Genomic DNA, 22,312 nt, shown 5'->3' with positions numbered 1-22,312 from the left:
AGCAGTGATAAGTGGCAACCCACTTCAGTGTTCTTGCCTGGAGAATCCCAGGGACGGGGGAGCCTGGTGGGCTGCTGTCTATGGGGTCTCACAGAGTCAGACACGACTGAAGCGACTTAGCAGCAGCAGCAGCAGTGATAAGTGATGTTGACCATATTTTCCTGTACTCACTGTCTATTTATAATCTTCTTTGGAGAAATGTCTATTCAAGCCCTTTGCCCATTTTTGAATTTTTATTTGTTGTTTACTGAACTTCATTTTTTAAAAATTGAAATACAGTTAATTTATATTGCTGTGTTAGTTTCAGGTGTACAGCAAAGTGATTCAGATCTCTCTCTCTGTCCTTTTTCAGATTCTTTTCTAGGGTTGTATGTTTTTGCTGTTGAGTTTTAGAAGTTCTCTCTATATACTGGATGTTAATCATCAGATATTTGCAAATATTTTCCCATTCTGTAGGTTGCTTTTTTACTCTATTGATATTGTCTTTTGATGCACAAAATGTTAAATATTCATGAAAGCTAATTAGTTTATTTACATTGTTGTTGCCCGTATCTTTATTTTCATGTCCAAGAAATCATTGCCAAATCATTGCCAAATATATTTTCCACTAAGAGATATATTGTTTTAGTTTTTAAATTTAGTTCTTTGATCCATTTTGAGTTTTTGTATATAATGTTAGGCAGTGGTCCAGTTTTATTCTTTTCATGTGAATATCCTGCACCATTTGTTGAAAAGATTGTTTTTTTTCTCTCTGTTGAATGGTCTTGCCATCCTTGCTAAAAGTCATTTGACCATATATGCAAGGGTTTATATCTGGTCTCTGTTCTGTTCCTTGTCTATTTGTCTTTATTTCATTACCATACTGTTTTGATTACTGTAGGTTTGTAGTAAGTTAGTGTTAGTAAGAAGTGTTAGTACTTCTTAGTATTAGTAAGAAGTGTTAGTATCAAGAAGTGTTAGTACTCTAGTTTTGTTTTTCTTAAGATTGTTTTGGTTGTTTGGGATCCCTTGTGATTCCATATGAATTTTAGGATGACTTTTTCTTGCTTCAAAAAATGTCATTGGTGGCCAAGATAATAAGAGAGTAAGATAACCATGAGCTTGTCTGCTTCCATGGGCACACCAGAACCGCAACTACTTAAAGAGAAACTATCCATGAGAATGACCTGAAGACTAGCAGGAAAGATCTTCTACAAATAAAGATATAAGGAAGGAACTATAGTGATACAGGCAGGAGGGGAAGTGATTTGGTATAGTTAAGACTTTATACCCCAGGGTAGGTGAGCCACAAATGTGAATATAAGTATTATCGCAGAGGTTCTTCCCAAGAAGTGAGGAGTTTGAGCCTTACATTGGGATTCCCACCTCAGAGGTCTTGCACTGGGAAGATGAGCCCCCAAGAGCATTTCACTTTGGGTGAGTAGGGTTTACTTTTGGGAGAGCCAGAGGGCTGTGGGAAATAGAGACTCCATACTTAAATAGAAAATACTAACAGTCACACACTCGTGAGATTCAGGGCAGAAACAGTGATTTGAAATAATCTTTGGTCAGACTCACTTGATGATCTTTGAGAACCTTCTGGAGAGACAGGAGGTAGTTAAAACTTATCATGGACACATAGATACTGGCAGCAGTGCTGCTGGTGAAGATGCTTGAGAGTCCCTTAGATTGGCCAGATCAAACCAGTCAATCCTAAAGAAAATCAACCCTGAATATTCATTGGAAGGACTGATGCTGAAGCTGAAGCTCCAGTACTTTGGCCCCCTGATGCAAAGAGTTGATTCATTGGAAAAGACCTTGATGCTTGGAAAGATTGAAGGCAGAAGGAGAAGAGAGTGACAGAGGATGAGCAGGTTGGATGGCATCACTGATGCAGTTGACATTAACTTGGGCAAACTCCAGGAGATGATGAGATATGGGGAAGCCTGGCATGTTGCAGTCCATGGAGTCATGACGAGTTGGCCATGACTTGGTGACTGAACAACAACAGTCAGAGACTTCTGATACAACCTTAAGCATACTAGCATTCACTTTGGGAGGGGGAGGTCTCATAATGAGAAGCCCTTAAGAAGGGAATGGCAACCTACTCCATTATTCTTGCCTGGGAAATCCCATGGATAGAGGAGACTGACAAGCTATAGTCCCTGGGGTAGCAAAGAGTCAGACATGGCTTAGTGACTAAACAGCAAGTAGCAGCAGCAGAAAGAGGAGAGAGAAGGTGTGCAAAGAATATATTTGAAGACATAATAGCTGAAAACTTTCCTAACCTTGAAAAGGAAAAGACATCCAAGTCAAAGAAGGTCAGAGAATACCGAATAGATCAAACCCAGAGAAATTCACACCAAGACAAATTGTAATTGAAATGGCAAAAGTTAAAGAGAAAATCTTAAAAGTAGCAAGGGAAAATCAAAAAGTTATGTACAAAGGAATTCCTGTAAGATTCTGAGCTGAGTTTTTGGCAGAAACCATACGGGCCATGAAGGTCAATTATTTAAAATAATAAACAGGAAAAATCTATAACCAGGAATGCTCTACAAGCTTCTCACTCACATTTGAAGGTGAAATAAAGTTTGATTCAACCAGTCAGTCCTAAAGGAAATCAGTCCTGAATATTCATTGGAAGCTGAAACTCCAATTCTTTGGCCACCTGATGCAAAGAACTGACTCATTGGAAAAGACCCTGATGCTGGGAAAGATTGAAGGCAGGAGGAGAAGGGGACAACAGAGGATGAGATGGTGGGATGGCATTACCAACTCTGTGGACATGAGTGTGAGTAAGCTCCTGGAGTTGGTGTTGGACATGGAAACCTGGCGTGCTGCAGTCCATGGGGTCACAAAGAGTCGGACATGACTGAGTGACTGAACTGAACTGAAGGCTAAAAGAATTCAGCTCCATGAAACCAGCTTTACCAGAAATGTTAAAGGGACTGCTCTAAATGGAAAAGGCCACAACTAGAAATATGAGAAATTTGAAAGGAAAAAGTTCATTGGTAAAGGCAAATACACAGTAAAAGTCGAAGATCATTCACTTACAAAACTAGTAGGAAGTTTGCAAGGTAAAAGTGAGAAAGTCATCTATATCCACAATAAGTAGTTAAGGGATGCACAAAATAAGCAGGTGTAAAATATGATGTCAGACCAGACATCTTGTGGCTGTGTTGTGCTTGTGAGCCCTGTAGGGCCAGGGAGGACCGATTACTGCATGGGGAGAAGGCCAACAGTGGCTTGAGGAAGGTCCTAACCTTTATGCACTTATGTCTGGCAGAGCTGATTTGGGACAGCGAGGCAGTCCTTCCTAGTCACTAGGATAATCAGCTGGTTGGTCACACCTTTGAGTACACACCAAGATATTGAGAAGCCATTTGAAAAGCCCAGACTGTGGTGTTGAAACAGATTAATAAGAAACGTAATGATTTAGCCCATGAGCCTTCAGCAGTGTTTTTTCAGGTTCATTTGGTGCAGATACATTTCATTGGCAAGCTGCAATTATGGCACCTAATGACAGCCTATATGAAGGTGGCATATTCTTTTTAGCAATTGATTTTCCTACAGACTGCCCCTTCACACCACTTACCATTGCATTTACAACAGGAATTTATCATCCAAATATTAAAAGTAATGACAGCATTTGTCTTCTAAGATCACAATGGTCTCCCACTTTAGCTATATATATATATAATATATCTAAATATATAAGCAGCATCACATTCCATCAAATTTCATTAAAAAGCAGCAGCATACCTATTCTTTTCAAATGCAAATCGAACATTCTCCAGGACAGATTACATACTAGGCCATAAAACAAGCCTCAGTAAGTTTAAGAACACTGAAATTATATCAGACCTCTCTCTCAACCACAGTGCTATAAGCTTATAAATCAATTAGAAGGAAAAAACCTGGAAAACATACAAACATGTGGAGGCTGAAGAATGATACTAAACAACCAATGAGTCACTGAAGAAATCAAAGAAGAAAAAAATAATACTTGGAAGCAAAATGAAAAAATGGAGATCCAAAATTTATGGAATGCAGCAAAAACAGTTTTAAGACAGAAGTTTGTAGTACTACAAGGCAACCTTAGGAGACAAAAATAACATAACCTTACACCTAAAATTGTGTGGTAGTTTGAGCATTCTTTGGCATTGCCTTTCTTTGGGATTGGAATGAAGACTGACCTTTTCCAGTCCTGTGGCCACTGCTGAGTTTTCCAAATTTGCTGGCATATTGAGTGCAGCACTTTCACAGCATCATCTTTCAATATTTGAAATAGCTCAACTGGAATTCCATCACCTCCACTAGCTTTGTTCATAGTGATGCTTTCTAAGGCCCACTTGACTTCACATTCCAAGATGTCTGGCTCTAGGTCAGTGATCACGTTATCATGACTATCTTGGTCGTGAAGATCTTTTTTGTACAGTTCTTCTGTGTATTCTTGCCACCTCTTCATCTCACATGCTAGTAAAATCATGCTCAAAATTCTCCAAGCCAGGCTTCAGCAATATGTGAACCGTGAACTCCCAGATGTTCAAGCAGGTTTTAGAAAAGGCAGAGGCACCAGAGATCAAATTGCCAACATCCGCTGGATCATGGAGAAAGCAAGAGAGTTCTAGAAAAACATCTATTTCTGCTTCATTGACTATGCCAAAGCCTTTGACTGTGTGGATCACAATAAACTGTGGAAAATTCTGAAAGAGATGGGAATACCAGAGCACCTGACCTGCCTCTTGAGAAACCTGTATGCAGGTCAGGAAGCAACAGTTAGGACTGGACATGGAACAACAGACTGGTTCCAAATAGGAAAAGGAGTATATCAAGGCTGTATATTGTCACCTTGCTTATTTAACTTCTATGCAGAGTACATTATGAGGAATGCTGGGCTGGAAGAAGCACAAGCTGGAATCAAGATTGCTGGGAGAAATATCAATAACCTCAGATATGCAGATGACACCACCCTTATGGCAGAAAGTGAAGAGGAACTCAAAAGCCTCTTGATGAAAGTGAAAGAGGAGAGTGAAAAGGTTGGCTTGAAGCTCAACATTCAGAAAACAAAGATCGTGTCATCCGGTCCCATCACTTCATGGGAAATAGATGGAAAAACAGTGGAAACGGTGTCAGACTTTATTTTTTTGGGCTCCAAAATCACTGCAGATGCTGATTGCTGCCATGAAATTAAAAGACGCTTACTCCTTGGAAGGAAAGTTATGAACAACCTTGATAGTATATTAAAAGGCAGAGACATTACTTTGCCAACCAAGGTCTGTCTAGTCAAGGCTATGGTTTTTTCTCGTGGTCATGTATGGATGTGAGAGTTGGACTGTGAAGAAAGCTGACCGCTGAAGAATTGATGCTTTTGAACTGTGGTGTTGGAGAAGACTCTTGAGAGTCCCTTATACTGCCAGGAGATCCAACCAGTCCATTCTAAAGGAGATCAATCCTGGGTGTTCATTGGAAGGACTGATGCTGAAGCTGAAACTGCAATACTTTGGCCACCTCATGCGACGAGTTGACTCACTGGAAAAGACTCTGATGCTGGGAAAGGTTGGGGGCAGGAGGAGAAGGGGACGACAGAGAATGAGATGGCTGGATGGCATCACCGACTCTGTGGACATGAGTTTGAGTGAACTCTGGGAGTTGGTGATGTACAGGGAGGCCTGGTGTGCTATGATTCATGGGGTCGCAGAGAGTCAGACACGACTGAGCGACTGAACTGAACTGAACACCTAAAATGATTAGAAAAAGAAGATCAAACAAAACTCAAAAGTTAAGAAAAATCATAAAGCTGAGAGTAAGAAATAAGTAAAAGAGGCATTATAAAGCAACAGAAATGAACTGGTTCTTTGAAAAGAGACTCAAGATTGTTAAATCTTTAGCCTAACTCTTCATGAAAAAAAAATAGAGACCTAAATCAATAAAGTCAGAAATGAATAAGGGAAACTTAAACAGCACAGAAATAGAAAGGAGCATAAGTGATTGCTATGGACCTATCAATGACTCATTAATGAAATTGGTAAAGTCTCAGGCTATGGAATTAATGCACAGAAATATATTGTATTTCTATATACTAAAAGAACTATCAGAAAGAGAAATTAAAATAATCCCATTCACAATGACATCAAAAAGAGTAGAATACCTGGAAACAAATCTTACCAAGGAGCTAAAACATCTGTACTTTGAAAACTGCAAGACATAATAAATGAAACTGCAGATGACAGAGAAGTATAGAAAGATACTCCATGCTCATGGACTGGAAGAATTAGTATTGTTAAAATGACCATACCAACCCAATGAAATCTACAGATTCAGTGCAATCTCTATTAAAATGTCAATGGAATTTTTCACAGATCTAGAACAAATAATTCCATAATTTTTATGGGAACACAGAAAACCTCTGAGTACCCAAAACAGTCTTAAGATAGAGACTCCCTCCAAAGTATACTGTAGAGCTACAGTAATCAAAACAGGATGATGTAGGCACAAAAACACACATAAATCAGTGGAACAGAATAGAGAGCCCAGAAATGAGTCCATAGTTATATGGGCAGTTAATATATATCCATGGAGACTAAAATATGCAATGCAGAAAGGAAAGACTCAACATTTTCTCACACCATATACAAAATAAACTCAAAATGAAAGTCTTATGTGTAAGATCATAAAACATAAATGTGTAGAAGAAAACACTGGTAATGTACTCTTTGACTTAAGTCTTAGAATTTTGAAGGGAGGTCTGTTTTGTTAGGCTAAGGAAACAGAAGCGAAAATAAATGAGACAACATCAAATGAAAAAATCTTTTTCTCAGTGAAGGAAACTCAACAAATTGAAAAAGCTGTGTACTGAATGGGAAAAGATATTTGCAAATGACATATCTGACAAGTATTAATATCTTAAAGTTTATAAAGAACTCATACAAGTCAGCATCAAAGAAACAATTAAAAAATGGACAAAGGACCTGAATAGACATTTTTTAAAAGGAGACATTCATGTGGCCAACAGACATATGAAAAGATGCTCTGTATCACTAATCAACAGGGAAATGCAAATCAAAACCACAATGAGATATCCCCTTACACATGTCAGAATGGCTATTAACAAAAAGATAACAAATTATAAATATTGGCAAGGATGTGGAGAGAAAGGAACTCTTTTGTATTGTTGATGAGAATGTAAATTGGTGCAGGCACTGTGGAGAACAATATGGAAGTTCCTAAAGAAATTAAACATGTAAATACCATATATTCTGGCAATTCCACTTCTAGTTGTATATCTGAAGAAAATAGAAACACCAGTTTCAAAAGATATATGCCCCACTATGTTCACTGTAGTAGCATTTTGTACAGCATTCAAGATAAGGAAGCAACCTAAGTACCCATCAATAGGTGATTGGATAAAGAAGAAATGATGTGTATAAATATGCAGTATTTCTCAGCCACAAACAGAATGAAACTAGCCATTTGTGACAACACGTTTGTACCTAGAGATATTATGCCAAGTGAAATAAGTCAGAGAATGACAAGTACTATAAAGTTTCATTTGTATGTCAAATCTAAAACAAATGAACAAACATAACCAAATAGAAACAGAGTTAGTTATAGATGCAGAGAACAAGCAGATGGTTGCCAGAAGGGACAAGGTTTGTGGAGAGGAGAGAAATAGGTGAAGGACCTTAAGAGGTACAAGCTTTCAGTTAGGAAATAAATGAATCTCAGATATGAAATGCACAGTGTGGGGATTATAGTCTGTAATATCTTTGGTGACAGATGACAACTAGGCTTAATGGTGATCATTGTTAAATGTGTAGAAATATCAAATTACTGTGTAGTGCACTGAGAATTAATATAGTTGTAGTTCAGTTATTCTTCAATTATACTTCAAAAGCAAGCAAGCAAACAAAAACCAAACAAACTCATAGAAAAAGAGGTCAGATTTGTGACTAGAGACAGTGACTAGATTTGTGGCTCAGAGACAGGAGTGGGTGAAATTGGTGAAATGAAATGAAGTACAGTCTTTCAGTTACAAGACAAATAAATATAGGGATGTAATATGTAACATGCTAAAGATAATTAAGGAAAAAAATTTTTTTAAATTTTTCTTAATATTGTATCTAGTGCTTCTTTGATGGCTCAGTGATAAAGAAGCCACTTGCCAAGGCAGGAGACATGGGTTTGATCCTTCGGTTGGGAAGATCCCCTCGAGAAGAAAATGACCACCCACTCCAGTATCCTTGCCTTGGAAATTCTATGGACTGAGAGGAGCCTGGTGGGCTATAGTCCGTGGGGTTGCAAAAGAGTTGAACATGATTTAGTGACTAAACAACATCATCATCAATATTGTATCTGAATGAGATGATGGATGTTCACTAAACCTAGTATAAGCATATTGTGATGGATGTAAATCAAATAATTACGTTGTATGCATTAATCTTTTACAGTGCTGTATGTAAAGTATATTTCAATAAAACTAGGGAGGAATCCCTGAGATTTTGATAGGAATTGCATGAACTTTGTCATTGCTTTGGTTAATAGTAACATATTAACAATGTTAATTTTTTCAATCCATGAACATGGGATGTGTTTACATTTATCTGTGTCTTCTTCCACTTCTTTCAGAAATATTTTCTCGTTTTCATTGCATAAATCTTTCACCTCCTTTGTTTAAGTTCATTCTTTTAAGTATTTTATTCTTTTTGGTGCCATTTTAAATGAAATTGTTTTTGTAATTTCTGTCATTAGTGACCAGAGTGGAGATTTCTTATATTTGGAGTATAGGCTCTCTTTTTGACACCCTGAGTCTTACCATGCTTTGCAAGTTACTTCATGAACCTGTACACAGATTCTTCATTCTTAGTGTATAGAAATGCAGCAGATTTTTGGATGTTTCCTTGGTATTGCTGTTTTTTGGAATTTATTTATTCTGTTCCTTTTTGTTATGGAAATTTTAGGCTTTTCTGCATGTAAGAGTTTTTACTGTTCAGTCATTGTCATGTCTGACTCTTTGTGACCCTGTGGACAGCAACTCGCCAGTCTTCCCTATCCTTCACTATCTCCCAGAGTTTGCTCAAATTCATGTGCATTGAGTCGGTGGTGTATCTAATCATCTCATCTCTGCTGCCCTCTTCTCTTTTTGCCTTCAGTCTTTCCCAGCATCAGTGAGTCTTTCCCAGTGAGTCGGCTCTTCCTATCAAGTGGCCAAAGTATTGGAGTTTCAGCTTCAGCATTAGTCCTTCTAGTCAGTATTCAGGGTTGATTTCTTTTAGGATTGACTGGTTTGATTTTCTTACAATCAAAGGGACTCTCAAGAGTCTTCTCTAGCACTGTAGTTTGAAAGCATCAGTTCTTTGGCACTCAAACTTCTTTATGGTTCAACTCTCACATCTGTATGTGACTACTGGAAAAACCATAGCTTTGACTATACAGACCTTTGTCAGCAAAGTAATGTCCCTGCTTTTTAATACACTGTCTAGGTTTGTTATAGCTTTCCTTCCAGAGGCAAGCATCTTTTAATTTCTTGGCTGAAGTCACTGTCCGCAGTGATTTTGGAGGCCAAGAAAATAAAATATGCCACTGTTTCCACTTTTTTCCCTTCTATTTGCCATGAAGTGATGGGCCCAGATGCCATGATCTTAGTTTTTGAATGTTGAGTTTTAAGCCAGCTTTTTCACTCTCCCCTTTCATTTTCATCAAGAGGCTCTTTAGTTCCTCTTTGCTTTCTGCCATAAGGGTGGTATCATCTTCACATCTGAGGTTGTTGATATTTTTTGCAGCAGTCTTGATTCCAGCTTGTGATTCATCCAGCTTTGCATTTTGCATGATATGCTCTGCATATAAGTGAAACACGGTGCCAGTATATAGCCTTGTCTTATTCTTTTCCCAATTTTGAACCAGTGATTTGTTTTATGTATGGTTCAAACTGTTGCTTCTTGACCCACATACAAGTTTCTCAGGCCACAGGTAAGATGGTCTGGTATTTTCATCTCTTAAGAATTTTCTGCAGTTTGTTGTGATCCACACAGTCAAAGGCTTTAGCATAGTCAATGAAGCAGAAGTGGATATTTCTCTGGAATTGCCTTGCTTTCTTTATGATCCAACAAATGTTGGCAATTTGATCTCTGGTTCCTCTGCCTTTTATAAACCCACCTTGTACATCTGGAATTTCTTGGTTCATATACTACTGAAGCTTAGTTTGAAGAATTTTGAGCATAACCTTACTAGCCTGCGAAATGAGTGCAGTTTTTCGGATAGTTTGAACATTCTCTGACACTGCTCTTCTTTGAGATTGGAATGAAAACTGACCTTTTCCAGTCCTGTGTCCACTGCTGAGTTTTCCAAATTTGCTGGCGTATTGACTGCAGCACTTTCACAGCATCATCTTTTAGGATTTGAAATAGCTCAACTGAAATAGATGGAAAAACAGTGGAAACAGTGTCAGACTTTATTTTTTTGGGCTCCAAAATCACTGCAGATGCTGATTGCAACCATGAAATTAAAAGACGCTTACTGCTTGGAAGGAAAGTTATGACCAACCTTGATAGTATATTAAAAAGCAGAGACATTACTTTGCCAACAAAGGTCTGTCTAGTCAAGGCTATGGTTTTTCCTGTGGTCATGTATGGATGTGAGAGTTGTACTGTGAAGAAAGCTGATCGCCAAAGAATTGATGCTTTTGAACTGTGGTTTTGAAGAAGACTCTTGAGAGTCCCTTGTACCGCAAGGAGATCCAACCAGTCCATTCTAAGGGAGATCAATCCTGGGTGTTCATTGGAAGGACTGATGCTAAAGCTGAAACTGCAATACTTTGGCCACCTCATGTGGTGAGTTGACTCACTGGAAAAGACTCTGATGCTGGGAAAGGTTGGAGGCGGGAGGAGAAGGGGACGACCAAGAGTGAGATGGCTGGATGGCATCATCGACTCTGGGGACATGAGTTTGAGTGAACTCCGGGAGTTGGTGATGGACAAGTAGGCCTGGTGTGCTGTGATTCATGGGGTCGCGGAGAGTCAGACACGACTGAGCGACTGAACTGAACTGAGCTGGGATTCCATCACTTCCACTAGCCTTGTTCGTAGTGATGCTTCCTAAGGCACACTTGACTTCACACTCCAGAATGTCTGGCTCTAGGCAAACCATCATGGTTATCCCGGTCATTAAGATCTTTTTTTGTATAGTTCTTCTGTGTGTTCTTGCCACCTTTTCTTAATCTCTTCTGCTTCCGTTAGGTGCTTACATTTCTGTCCTTTATTTTCCCATCTTTGCATGAAATGTTCCCTTGGTGTCTCCAATTTTCTTGATGAGATCTCTAATCCTTCCCATTCTGTTTTGTTTCTTTACACTTCTCCTTTTTCATAAAGAAGACCTTATCTCTTCTTGCTATTTTCTTGAACTTTGCATTCAGTTGGGTTTATCTTTCCCTTCTTACCTTGCTTTTCACTTCTCTTCTTTTCTCAGCTATTTGTAAAGCCTCCTCAGACAACCACTTTGCCTTCTTGCATTTCTTTTTCTTTGGTATGCTTTTAGTCTCTGCCTCCTGTACAGTGTTACAAACCTCTGTCCATAGTTCTTCAGGCACTCTGTCTACCAGATCTAATCCCTTGAATCTGTTCCTCACCTCTACTGTATAGTCAGTCATAAGGGATTTGATTTAGGTCATACCTGAAAGGCCTAGAGGTTTTCCATTCTTTCTTCAATTTAAGCCTGAAGTTTTCAATTAGGAACTGATAATCTGATCCACAGTCAGCTCCAGGTCTTGTTTGTGGTCAGTGTATAGAGTTTCTCCATCTTTGTGTGCAAAGAATATAAGCAATCTGATTTTAGTATTGACTTGTAGGTGATGTCTATGTATAGTAATCTTTTGTGTTGTTGGAAGAGGGTTTTACTATGACCAGCGTGTTCTCTTGGCAAAACTCTGTTAGCCTTTGTCCTGCTTCAATTTGTACTCCAAGGCGAAACTTGTCTGTTACTCCAGGTATCTCCTGACTTCCTATTTTTTGCATTCCAATCCCCTGTGATGAAAAGGACATCTTTTTTTGATGTTAGTTATAGAAGGTCTTGTAGGTCTTCATAGAACTGGTCAACTTCGGCTCTTTTGGCATTAGTAGTTGGGGCATAGACTTGGGTTACTGTGATATTAAATGGTTTGCCTTGGAAATGAACTGAGATCATTCTGTTGTTTTTGAGATTGCCCCCAAGTACTGCATTTTGAACTCATTTGTTGACTGTGAGGGCTACTCCATTTCTTCTAAAGTATTCTTGCCCGGAGTAGTAAATATAATGGTCATCTGAATTAAATTTGCCCATTCCTGTCCATTCTAGTTCACTGATTCCTAAGATGTCAGTGTTCACTCTTGCCATCTGCTGTTTGACTACGTCCAGTTTACCTTGATTTATGGACCTAACATTCCAGGTTCCTATGCTGTATTATTCTTTGCAGCATCAGACTTTATTTTCACCTCCAGACACATCCACAACTGAGCGTCCTTTTTGCTTCATTCTTTCTGGAGCTATTAGTAACTGCCCTCTGCTCTTCTCCAGTAGCATATTGGACACCTTCTGACCTGGGGGGCTCATCTGCAGTGTCATATCATTTTGCCTTTTCATACTCTTAATGTTCATGGGGTTCTTGAGGCAAGAGTACTGATGTGGTTTGCCATTCCCTTCTCAGTGGACTACATTTTGTCAGAACTGTCCACAGTGATTCATTTGTCTTGGGTGATATGGCATGGCATGGCTCATAGCTTCGTTGAAGTTATGCAGGCCCCTTCACTAATGACAAGACCATGATCCATGAAGGCAGTGTATAATATAATACCATATGAAAACAGAAGTAATTTTAGCTTCTTCCATTCCAACCTGGATCCATTATATTTCTCTGTGTTGCTCAATTGCTCTGGCTAGAACTTTTAGCATCACTTTGAGTAGAAGTGCCAAAAGCATACTTCCTTACCTTGTTCCTAATCTTAGAGGAAAAGCTTTTTGTCATTCACCATTGAATATGGTGTTTGCCATGGCTTTTTCATATATGTCTTTTATTACTTTGGTATAGTTTCTTTCTATTTTTAGCTTGATGAGAATGTTTATCATTAAAGGGTGTTGAATGTTGTCAAATTCCTTTTCTGTATCACTTGAAATAATTGTGTGTGTGTTTTTTTCTTTTTCATTCTTTTAATGTGGTTTATTGCATTGATACATTTGAATAACATTCTTGAATTTTGGGACTAAATCTCACATATAATCCTTTTTAATATAGTGCTGAGTTCTATTTGCTATTTTATTGAGGTTTTTTTACATCAGTGTTCGTAAGGGATATTGTTCTATAATTTTATTTTCTTGTAGTATGTTTGTCTGGCTTTGATATTGGGGTATCCTTTAGAATCTCTTAGCTCTTACACAATCTTTTTTTATTCTCATATTCAGTAAGTTGTATTGTCTTATCTTTTAGTTCAGTGAGTCTTCCTTTTACCTGTTTAAATCTGCCTTTGAATCCCTGTAGTCAGTTTTTCATTTCAGTTGTTGTACTTTTTAGCTCTATAATTTTTTGGGTTTAAGGAATCTCTTTATTAATATTTCCATTTTGTTCATACATTATTTTGTTGAGTTTATCCACATCTTTCTTTAGTTCTTTTAGTGTCTTTAATATGATTGTTTTAAAGCTTTTATCTAGTATAACCACCATTAGCTTTTTTTCAGGGATAGTTCTTGTTGATTTTTTTCCTTTGAATGGGCCATACTTTGTTTTTGTCAGTCTTGTGATTTTTTTTTTTTTTGGTTAAAAACTGGGCATTTGAGATGAGTATGGGGTCGCACAGAGTCGGACACGACTGAAGCGATTTAGCAGCAGCAGCAGTATGGTAATACTGGAAATTAGATTCTCCCCCTTCCTTTGGGTTTGCTGGTTTTTTTTTTTTTTTTTTTTTGTTGTTGTTGTTTTAATTTTATTAGATGTCTCTGTGCTATGGATCAGCCTGAGGTGTAAACTTGAGTTTTTTTCAGGTTTTTTTGATCTTCCCTTGGCCATGTATGGTCACTTTCTAATTTCTCTTTGAATGTACTGCTGCTGCTGTAAGTCGCTTCAGTCATGTCCGACTCTGTGTGACCCCATAGATGGCAGCCCACCAGGCTCCACCGTCCCTGGGATTCTCCAGGCAAGAACACTGGAGTGGGTTGCCATTTCCTTCTCCAATGCGTGAAAGTGAAGTCACTCAGTCGTGTCCAACTCTTCTTGACCCCATGGACTACAGCCTACCAGGCTCCTCTGTCCATGGGTATTTCCAGGCAAGAGTACTGGAGTGGGTTGCCATTGCCTTCTCCGTTTGTATGTACAGATATTTTTTAATATTTAAAATTTTTAATATAGATCACTTTAATATAAAGCTACTATTTAATGGCTGACTTACAATAGGAGAAAAGGAGAAACATAAATGAGTGTTGAAAAGGGTGCTGCCCTTTAAAGCTTGTGAAAGTCACTTCTGTTAGAGGGCTAGGGCTTTGCAACATCGGAAGAAGGTGAAACAACAGTCTTATCTCTCTGCTCTTTTGTGACAAGAAGTAACGAGTGACCAGAGCAGAGAAACCCTATATTTGGACTGGAGGATGTTTTTTTGCCACCCTGGCACTCACCAGCTGCTGTGCAAGTTACTCCAGGAACTTGTCCACAGTTGTTTGCCATGTGAATCAGTTCAGCTCAGTTCAGTCGCTCAGTCGTGTCCGACTCTTTGCGACTCCATGAATCATAGCACGCCAGGCCTCCCTGTCCATCACCACCTCCTGGAGTTCACTCAAACTCATGTCCATCGAGTCGGTGATGCCATCCAGCCATCTCATTCTCTGTTGTCCCCGTCTCCTCCCACCCCCAATCCCACCCAGCATCAGACTCTTTTCCAGTGAGTCAACTCGTCACATGAGGTGGCCAAAGTATTGGAGTTTCGGGGTGGGTAATGGGTAGCTGCTATTGTGCTGAGTTGAAATGGACTGAAATTAACCCCAGTTTACATCTGAGTTTTCCCATGGAAGTTGAATACCTTTCATGTACTCCAGACTTCCAAGAGAATTACATCAGACAGTCTTCGAATGCAGTTGTTGTCTGGGTGGGGAGACAGATTCCTGGTGCTTTGTACTCTGTCATCTTCCCGGCATCATCTCTTCTTCCTTTCATTTTTGATGAATTTTAAGTTGATAGTTGTTTTCTTCCTTCACCATTTAAAATGTGTTGTTTCATTGTTTTCCGTATCTCATATTTTTTGTTGAAAAGTCTGCTATATACTTATCTCTATTTCTATCTAAATATATATTTTCTTTCCCTGTGGCTACTTTTACAATTTTCTTTTCCTCATCAATTTTTCACCAGTCATACACATGCACATAGTGTGGGGTATGTGCCTCTGTATGTGTCCTCCTACATTTACTTTTCTTGGTATTCATCAGTGTTATTGGATCTGTTGATGCCTTTTATAAATTTTTGAAATTTTTACTTTTACTTCCTCAGATTTTTTCTGTTCCTCCCCTCTTTTTAGGATTGCAACTGAATGTATATAATACTGCTTGATATTGTCTTACAGTTCATTTGTATAGATTCTACTGCTGCACCTTCAGATTCACTGATCTTTACATCATCTGTAATATCAAATATGCTGTTAAATTCATTTAGTGAAATTTTCATTTCAGTTATATTTTTATCTCTAGGATTTCCATTTATTTCTTTTCTGACTCTTAGAGTTATGTCTTCATACGTTCATGTGTTCCTTTGCATCTATTACATACATCGTCTATATTTTTTTTTATCATGGTTTAATATTCTTGTTTACTAACTCTGTCACCTCTGTCGTTTCCAAGTTTGTCTTTACTGAGTAATTTCTCTTGGTTATGGTTACATTTTTATACTTCATTACACGTCTGGTAAATTTTGGTTATAAGCCAGACATTGTGACTTTACCGTTCTGGGTGGTATATTTTTTGTATTCCATTAAAGAATTTTGTGCTTATTCTAGCAGGCAATTAAGTTACTTGAAGACTAGTTTGATCCTTTGGAGGATTGTTTTTAAGTTCTTTTATGGAAATTCTAAAGTAATTCTAGTTCTAAATCATTCTCATCTCAAAGATGTATCCTTGTTATTACTGAGGTCATGCCACTGATAGAACTTGAATGAGTTACATCCCTTTGTGAGCTCTGTAAATTGTCTTAGAACTTTCTGGTTATTTTCCTTTTCTTGGAAGTTATTCTTGGAAAATTTCATACGAGTTTTACTCTGTGGATTTAAAAATTGATATTTAGCCATACTTCAAGGGATCCTTGTACATATTTCTCCAGAATGCTTTCTTTTTGCTTACCTCCATTCCCTACGGGACTCTAGCCAATAAATTCTAGCTTTCTTGACCTCTCCTTAACCTTATCATCTTCTTCGTATTTCAGTACAGTGGCTGGGTACTTTTTAGATGCTCCCCTCATTGCTCCATGGGCTTCCCTGGTGGTGCTAGTGGTAAAGAACCCGCCTGCCAATGCAGGAGATATACGAGCTCAGGTTTGATCCCTGAGTCAGGAAGATCCCCTGGAGGAAGGCATGGCGACCCATTCTAGTTTTCTTGCCTGGAGAATCCCATGGACAGAGGAGCCTGCTGGGCTATAGTTCATAGAGTTGCAGAGAGTGAGACCCAACTTAAGTCGACTTATCATGCATGCCCACCTTGTCCCATGCCACATTCCAGTATTTACCTTCAAGAAGGAAGCTTGGGTAATGGTAAAGCCTATTTCATTTGTTTGCCTTTTCTCAGAAATAATTATACTGTGCTCCCCATTGTCCACTTCCTACAAAAGTTAATTCTCTTGTTTTTTCCAGTTTTCTAGTTGTTTATGGGCAGGGGACTAGGTCTCAATCCTGTTACTCCTTAATGATCATTACAGAGTTCTCATCATGTATATTTTAATCATAAAGAAAGAGAGATTTTCATAAAAACAGATTCTTGAAGGCAAATAGCTGATAACAGAAGTTTTCAGATAATAAACTTTTCTGATGATGCCACCTGATATGAGAATCTAGGACCAGAATACTCAGGGCAGTTGCCTGTTGGGAAATGAGTCAGAAAAACGTAAGAAGATTGTGTAGGTGCCTGTTTAGTATGGTTCTAGGGACTTCAGGACCTTGCCGCATTCACTTCTCACTTTCCTTACTCTCAGATGACTAGTCTACCTATTGTTTTCTAGATCCATATATTCCCTTGATAGGAAGGCTACTCTTTCACCATAGCTAATAGACTTATTGGAGCTTTCCTGGTAGCTCAGACGGTACTCAGCCTGCAGTGCAGGAAACCCAGGTTCAATCCCTGGGTCAGGAAGATCCCCTGGAGGAGGGCATGGCAAGTCACTCCAATATTCTTGCCTGGAGAATACCCCTAGACAGAGGAGCCTGGCAGGATCCAGTCCATGGGTTCACAAAGAGTCAGACACGACTGAGCAACTAAGCACAGCACAATAGACTTATTGTAAATTACAAAAGATTGCTTCCTTGGGCAGAAAAATGTTAATATCAAAGTATAAATTCCTGTACTTAATCCTCTGCTAAGACAAGGGAGGGAGTAAGGAACCTAGTAAGACTTGTGAGCTTGATAGGCTTTCTGAGAACCCTGTCTGCCAGGGTGGCTGAATTCATCCTATCCACCTTTTCTGCTCTTCTCCCCCTCTGCCTGCAGTTATGATCATGTGCCTTTTCTCATGCATGACTCTGACCTGAGAAGAACAACCAATATCAAGGAGGTCCTGCCAAATGCCTCTTTGACACACCCTTCCTTATTTGATTGGGATTTCCTGTCGACTCTGAATGCAGGCAAATGGTTTTCACATGCTCCGGTAAGACACATTCTCCACTTCAAGAAACCCACCTTGAACTCCCTCTTCTGTATGAGGTCATGTGCTGCTCCTAGAGATAAAGCCTTTAGATGAGGATAGGCAAGTGTGCACACAATTTCATCCCAGTTTGGTAGCATGGCTATATTTAGAATTCCAAGGAATGTTATTCCAGTAGTGTAGTCAGTCTAATTGCTGCTGGAAATTCTGAAAACAAGCTTTAAACTTATTCTTATCATTTACTTCCTTTTTATCCAAGAATTTCTTGAACTTGGGGCTTCCCTGGTGGCTCAGATGGCAAAGAATCTGCCCGCAATGTGGGAGACCCGAGTTTGATTCCTGGCAGTGTTTCAATAACAAGTTAGAGAATTTAGAATTATCCTGAATAGAAAGTCAGATTTATATGTGATAAAAATCATGCCTGCCTTCTGAAAATAGTTAAAGAAAAAGCAACTGACATTTTCGAGGTTATCATGTCTATAGGGAATCCATGTGACCTAGGTTTCACCAATCAGATATACTCATTTTCAGTCTGATTTTGACAACAAACATCTGAGCAGGACAGACAACAGACACTTATATTGCTAGCACCTGTGGCAGCAGAGCTACAATAGTGAGAGGTCAGCTGTGGTAATGGCTTTCCTATCAGGTAGTTGTATAATTGGGAAAATAAATCTTCAGGGACTTTTGATTATGCACTAGGTGGAATGGAATTTATTTACATTTGATGTTAATCCTGAAGACCAATTTGATCCTTTTTCATGTTAAAGTGAAAAGTAAAGACTTACATAAAGAGATACTTATCCACTTGAAATTCTTTCTTTTAACAAGTGTTACTGTAAACTTCCCTGGTGGCTCAGACAGTAGAGTCTGCCTACAATGTGGAAGACCCGTGTTCGATCCCTGGGTTGGGAAGATCCCCTGGAGAAGGAAATGGCAACCCACTCCAGTACTCTTGCCTGGAAAATCCCATGGACGGAGGAGCCTAGTAGGCTACAGTCCATGGGGTCACAAAGAGTCAGACACGACTGAGCCACTTCATTTCACCGTAAGGGATAGCTGAACATTGATTTGTAATGATTGTATCACCTCATAATATTTATTCTCATATGAGTACGTAGCCTATAAATGCTGTTTCCATGTGAGAAATAAAGGGATATATCTCATATTCCAGGCTTCTATGTGTATGTAGGCTCTGTATACGTCTCATCATATATGAATAAATAGAAATATACAGACTAGAGAGATTCCATTAGTATGTACAATATCAGTTCAGTTCAGTTCAGTCACTCAGTCGTGTCCGACTCTTTGCGACCCCATGAATCACATTGGTTTAATTAGCCATGTGCTAAGTCTCTTCATTTGTATTCGACTCTTTGTGACCCTTTGGACTGTAGCCCTCCAGGCTTCTCTGCCAATGGGATTTTCCAGTCAAGAATATTATGCATTGGAAGGCAGATTCGAAGACTGGACCTCCATGAAAGTCCCCCAGGCAAGAATAATGGAGTGGGTTGCCATTTCCTTCTCTAGGGGATCTTCCCAACCCAGGGTTCAAACCCACATCTCTTAAATCTCCTGCTTCAGCCGATGGGTTCTTTACCACTAGTGCCGCCTATGGAAGCCCTGATAGCTATAGGTAATGTTTTGGCAAATATGTATTCCAAATGAGAAGGCTGTTACAATATTTGTTGTGTAATGTATGGTTTGTAAAAGTCTTACTTACCATAAGTGGTGGGATTGGATATGTTATTTTAGTAATGTTATCTGTATGTTTTAGGATTAATAGTTTTATTTTATCTAGGTGATATGTTTGCAGTGTTTAGTTATACCTTTAGTCTGGTTACTGAAGAGTATTCTGAAACCTTGACTTCAAAAATGATTATCTAGGGGGCATTATTTTTAGATCTGTTTGTAGAGCTTTCTTTGCTTGCATGCTTTGTGGTCAGAAGTAGTCAAAGTGGTGTTGGCACATTATTTAAAAGGTTTGTAAGACTGGATAATTTTGCAGAGCAAAGAAATTCTTCCATTTGCAAAGGTTTTTCTGGGTGCTCTTTATTGGTTGGGTATAGTTATGAATTGATGGTGGTGGTGAGTTGATTATTATTTGACAGTAAAGTTATTATTCTTGAGATTACTTGTGAAAATTAAATAGTTTGATCTATAGTGAAATAAAAATAGATATAGAAGTTCTGGGAATTGTCCCTGAAAGATCAGCTGATCTATTTGGGGACTTCCTTGGTGATTCAGTGGTAAAGAGTCTGCCTGCAGTGCAGGAGACTCAAGTTCAATCCCTGAGTCAGGAAGATCCCCTCGAGAAGGAAATGGCAACCCACTCCAGTATTCTTACCTGGAAAATCCCATGGACAGAGGAGCCTGGCAGGCTACAGTCCATGGGGTCGCAAGGAGTCGGGCACAACTTAAATTTGTTGGTATAGTTATCATTCTTGAGATTGCTTGTGAAAATTAGTCTGATTTATAATGGTTTTTCTAGTATTCATGTATGGTTTTTCCAGTAGTCATGAATATTCATTGCAAGGACTGATGATGAAGCTGAAATTCTAATACTTAGGCCACCTGATACGAAGAATTGACTCATTGGAAAAGACGCAGATGCTGGGAAAAATTGAAGGCAGGAGGAGAAAGGAATGACAGGATGAGATGGTTGGATGGCATCACCGACTCAATGGACATGGGTTTGAGTGGACTCTGGGAGTTGGTGATGGACAGGGAAGCCTGGTGTGCTACAGTCCATGGGGTCACAAAGAGTCGGACATGACTGAGCAACTAAACTGAACTGAATAATGAAATAAAAAGAGATACAGAAGTTCTGTAAATTGTCCTTGGAAGATCAGTTGAGTTCTTATTTTACCAGTAAAGCCAACATTTCTGTGGAGCATTTTTGTATCGTTTTGTGAAAGTATAAATCTCAAAAGTTGTTCAGTTGCTAAGTCATGTCCGACTTTTTGTGACCACATGGACTGCAGCACACCAGACTTGCCTGTCCTTCACCTCGAGGTTGCTCAAACTCATGTCTGTTGAGTCAGTGATGCCATCCAACCATCTCATCTTCTGTCGCCCCCTTCTCTTGCCCTCAGTCTTTCCCATGAACATTAAGGGTTGATTTCCTTTAAGATTGACTGATTTGATCTCCTTGCAGTCCAAGGAACTTTCAGGAGTCTTCTCCAGCACCACAGTTCAAAAGCTTCAATCTGAAAAAAATCTCAAAAGTATAAAAATGTAATTCTCATGCATATAGTGAGCAGATTATAATCTTATTTAGCACATTAATGAAATAAGCAGAACGACACTTAAAAGAAGTAAGAACTCAACATGCCTATAGTCAGAGCAACAAAGAAATGCTGAAATCACATTGTTAAGTTGGATACAAACCTAATATGTTACCTTGTTAATATACTGTATGGCAATGAAGACATACTTTTGGAGTTATCTTTTTTATCAAAAATCATGTACATCTCTATTGGGCAAAAATCATTTCCACTTTTATTAGTTGTCTACAAGTCACCATCTAACTTTACATAGTCTGACCCTAATCAGTAGAACACGGTAATTCAAAGAAAGGTACATCTCCTTAAGAGTCAGATGACCCTTAGGTCTGCTTGTTAAACAGTGTGTTACCATGATATTATCTTTTGCCTTATTGCTAAGCTTTGGATAATGTAAGTCTCCTCTTGGGATCATAAATAACTTCTATAGAGTAGAAACTGGTCTCATTGTGATTTTGCATCGTGTGGCTTCATTAACTTACATTGGTGTAGTTAAAACAGTCACTTAACACATGTAAGGTTCCTTGTTAGCTCTAGAGTCAGATCATATTAGACAACTGCTCAGGCCACTTAGGTTCCATCACAAAAGTTTGTAGAGAGTCTAGAATTTTATTTTTAGCAGTCTCTATTATTCCAGAGGTCTTTTTATCACTATTATTTACAAACTAAATTCATTTATGCCAGGTTTCACCTCTACACTTACAAATGTGGACAAATTCCTCTCTCCTTTTCTTGCAAGTCAGTGGCTTTATTACTATTTGTAATGCTGAGACAGTGTACAACAATGGACATGAGACAGTTTGTCTAGGAAGGCTCGTAGGCATTGGTCCAAATACCAATTTTATCTGTGTCCTTAGTGAGGACTGGGGCTTGCCATATCATATGAATGAAATGTATTCTCAAATATCATCCATTAGGTATGACTTTGATTATGCAATAAATTTTTCCAGTTATATCCCGGGGAAAGGACAGATTTTTATTTAAGCTCATGCAAATGACTGCATTTTCATGAGACATGAAGACTCAGTAAAAAGTATTTGTACCTGAATTCTGAGGGATGGTGAAAACAAGATACTATCAATAAAGACAAAGAATATTTTTCACAAGGTAAGAATTAGAGAAAAGTAAAAAAAAAGAATGGGTTTTCTCATAGGCCCATTAGAAAATAGAATGTTAAAAAGGAGTACCGATAAAATTCCAA

General features: G+C 38.7%; 1 protein-coding gene across 1 annotated transcript in view; it reads left to right on the top strand.

Annotated features, from left to right (window-relative positions):
* LOC129548373 (glycerophosphodiester phosphodiesterase 6-like) overlaps positions 1 to 22,312 on the top strand; it is a 145,673-nt gene that overhangs the window by 61,386 nt on the left and 61,975 nt on the right. Inside the window, exon 10 of the mRNA XM_088832138.1 lies at positions 17,674 to 17,830. Within this exon, the coding sequence (XP_088688264.1) occupies positions 17,674 to 17,830 (157 nt within the window). The remainder of the gene's footprint in view (positions 1 to 17,673; positions 17,831 to 22,312) is intronic.

The sequence above is a fragment of the Moschus berezovskii genome, chromosome 25 (genome assembly GCF_049115385.1).
Source record: "Moschus berezovskii isolate FMDL1 chromosome 25, NW_MosBer_1.0, whole genome shotgun sequence".
Classification (NCBI taxonomy): Eukaryota; Metazoa; Chordata; class Mammalia; order Artiodactyla; family Moschidae; genus Moschus; species Moschus berezovskii.
The sequence above is the reverse complement of the archived record's forward strand: the minus strand, read 5'-3'. Positions and strand labels throughout refer to the sequence as shown.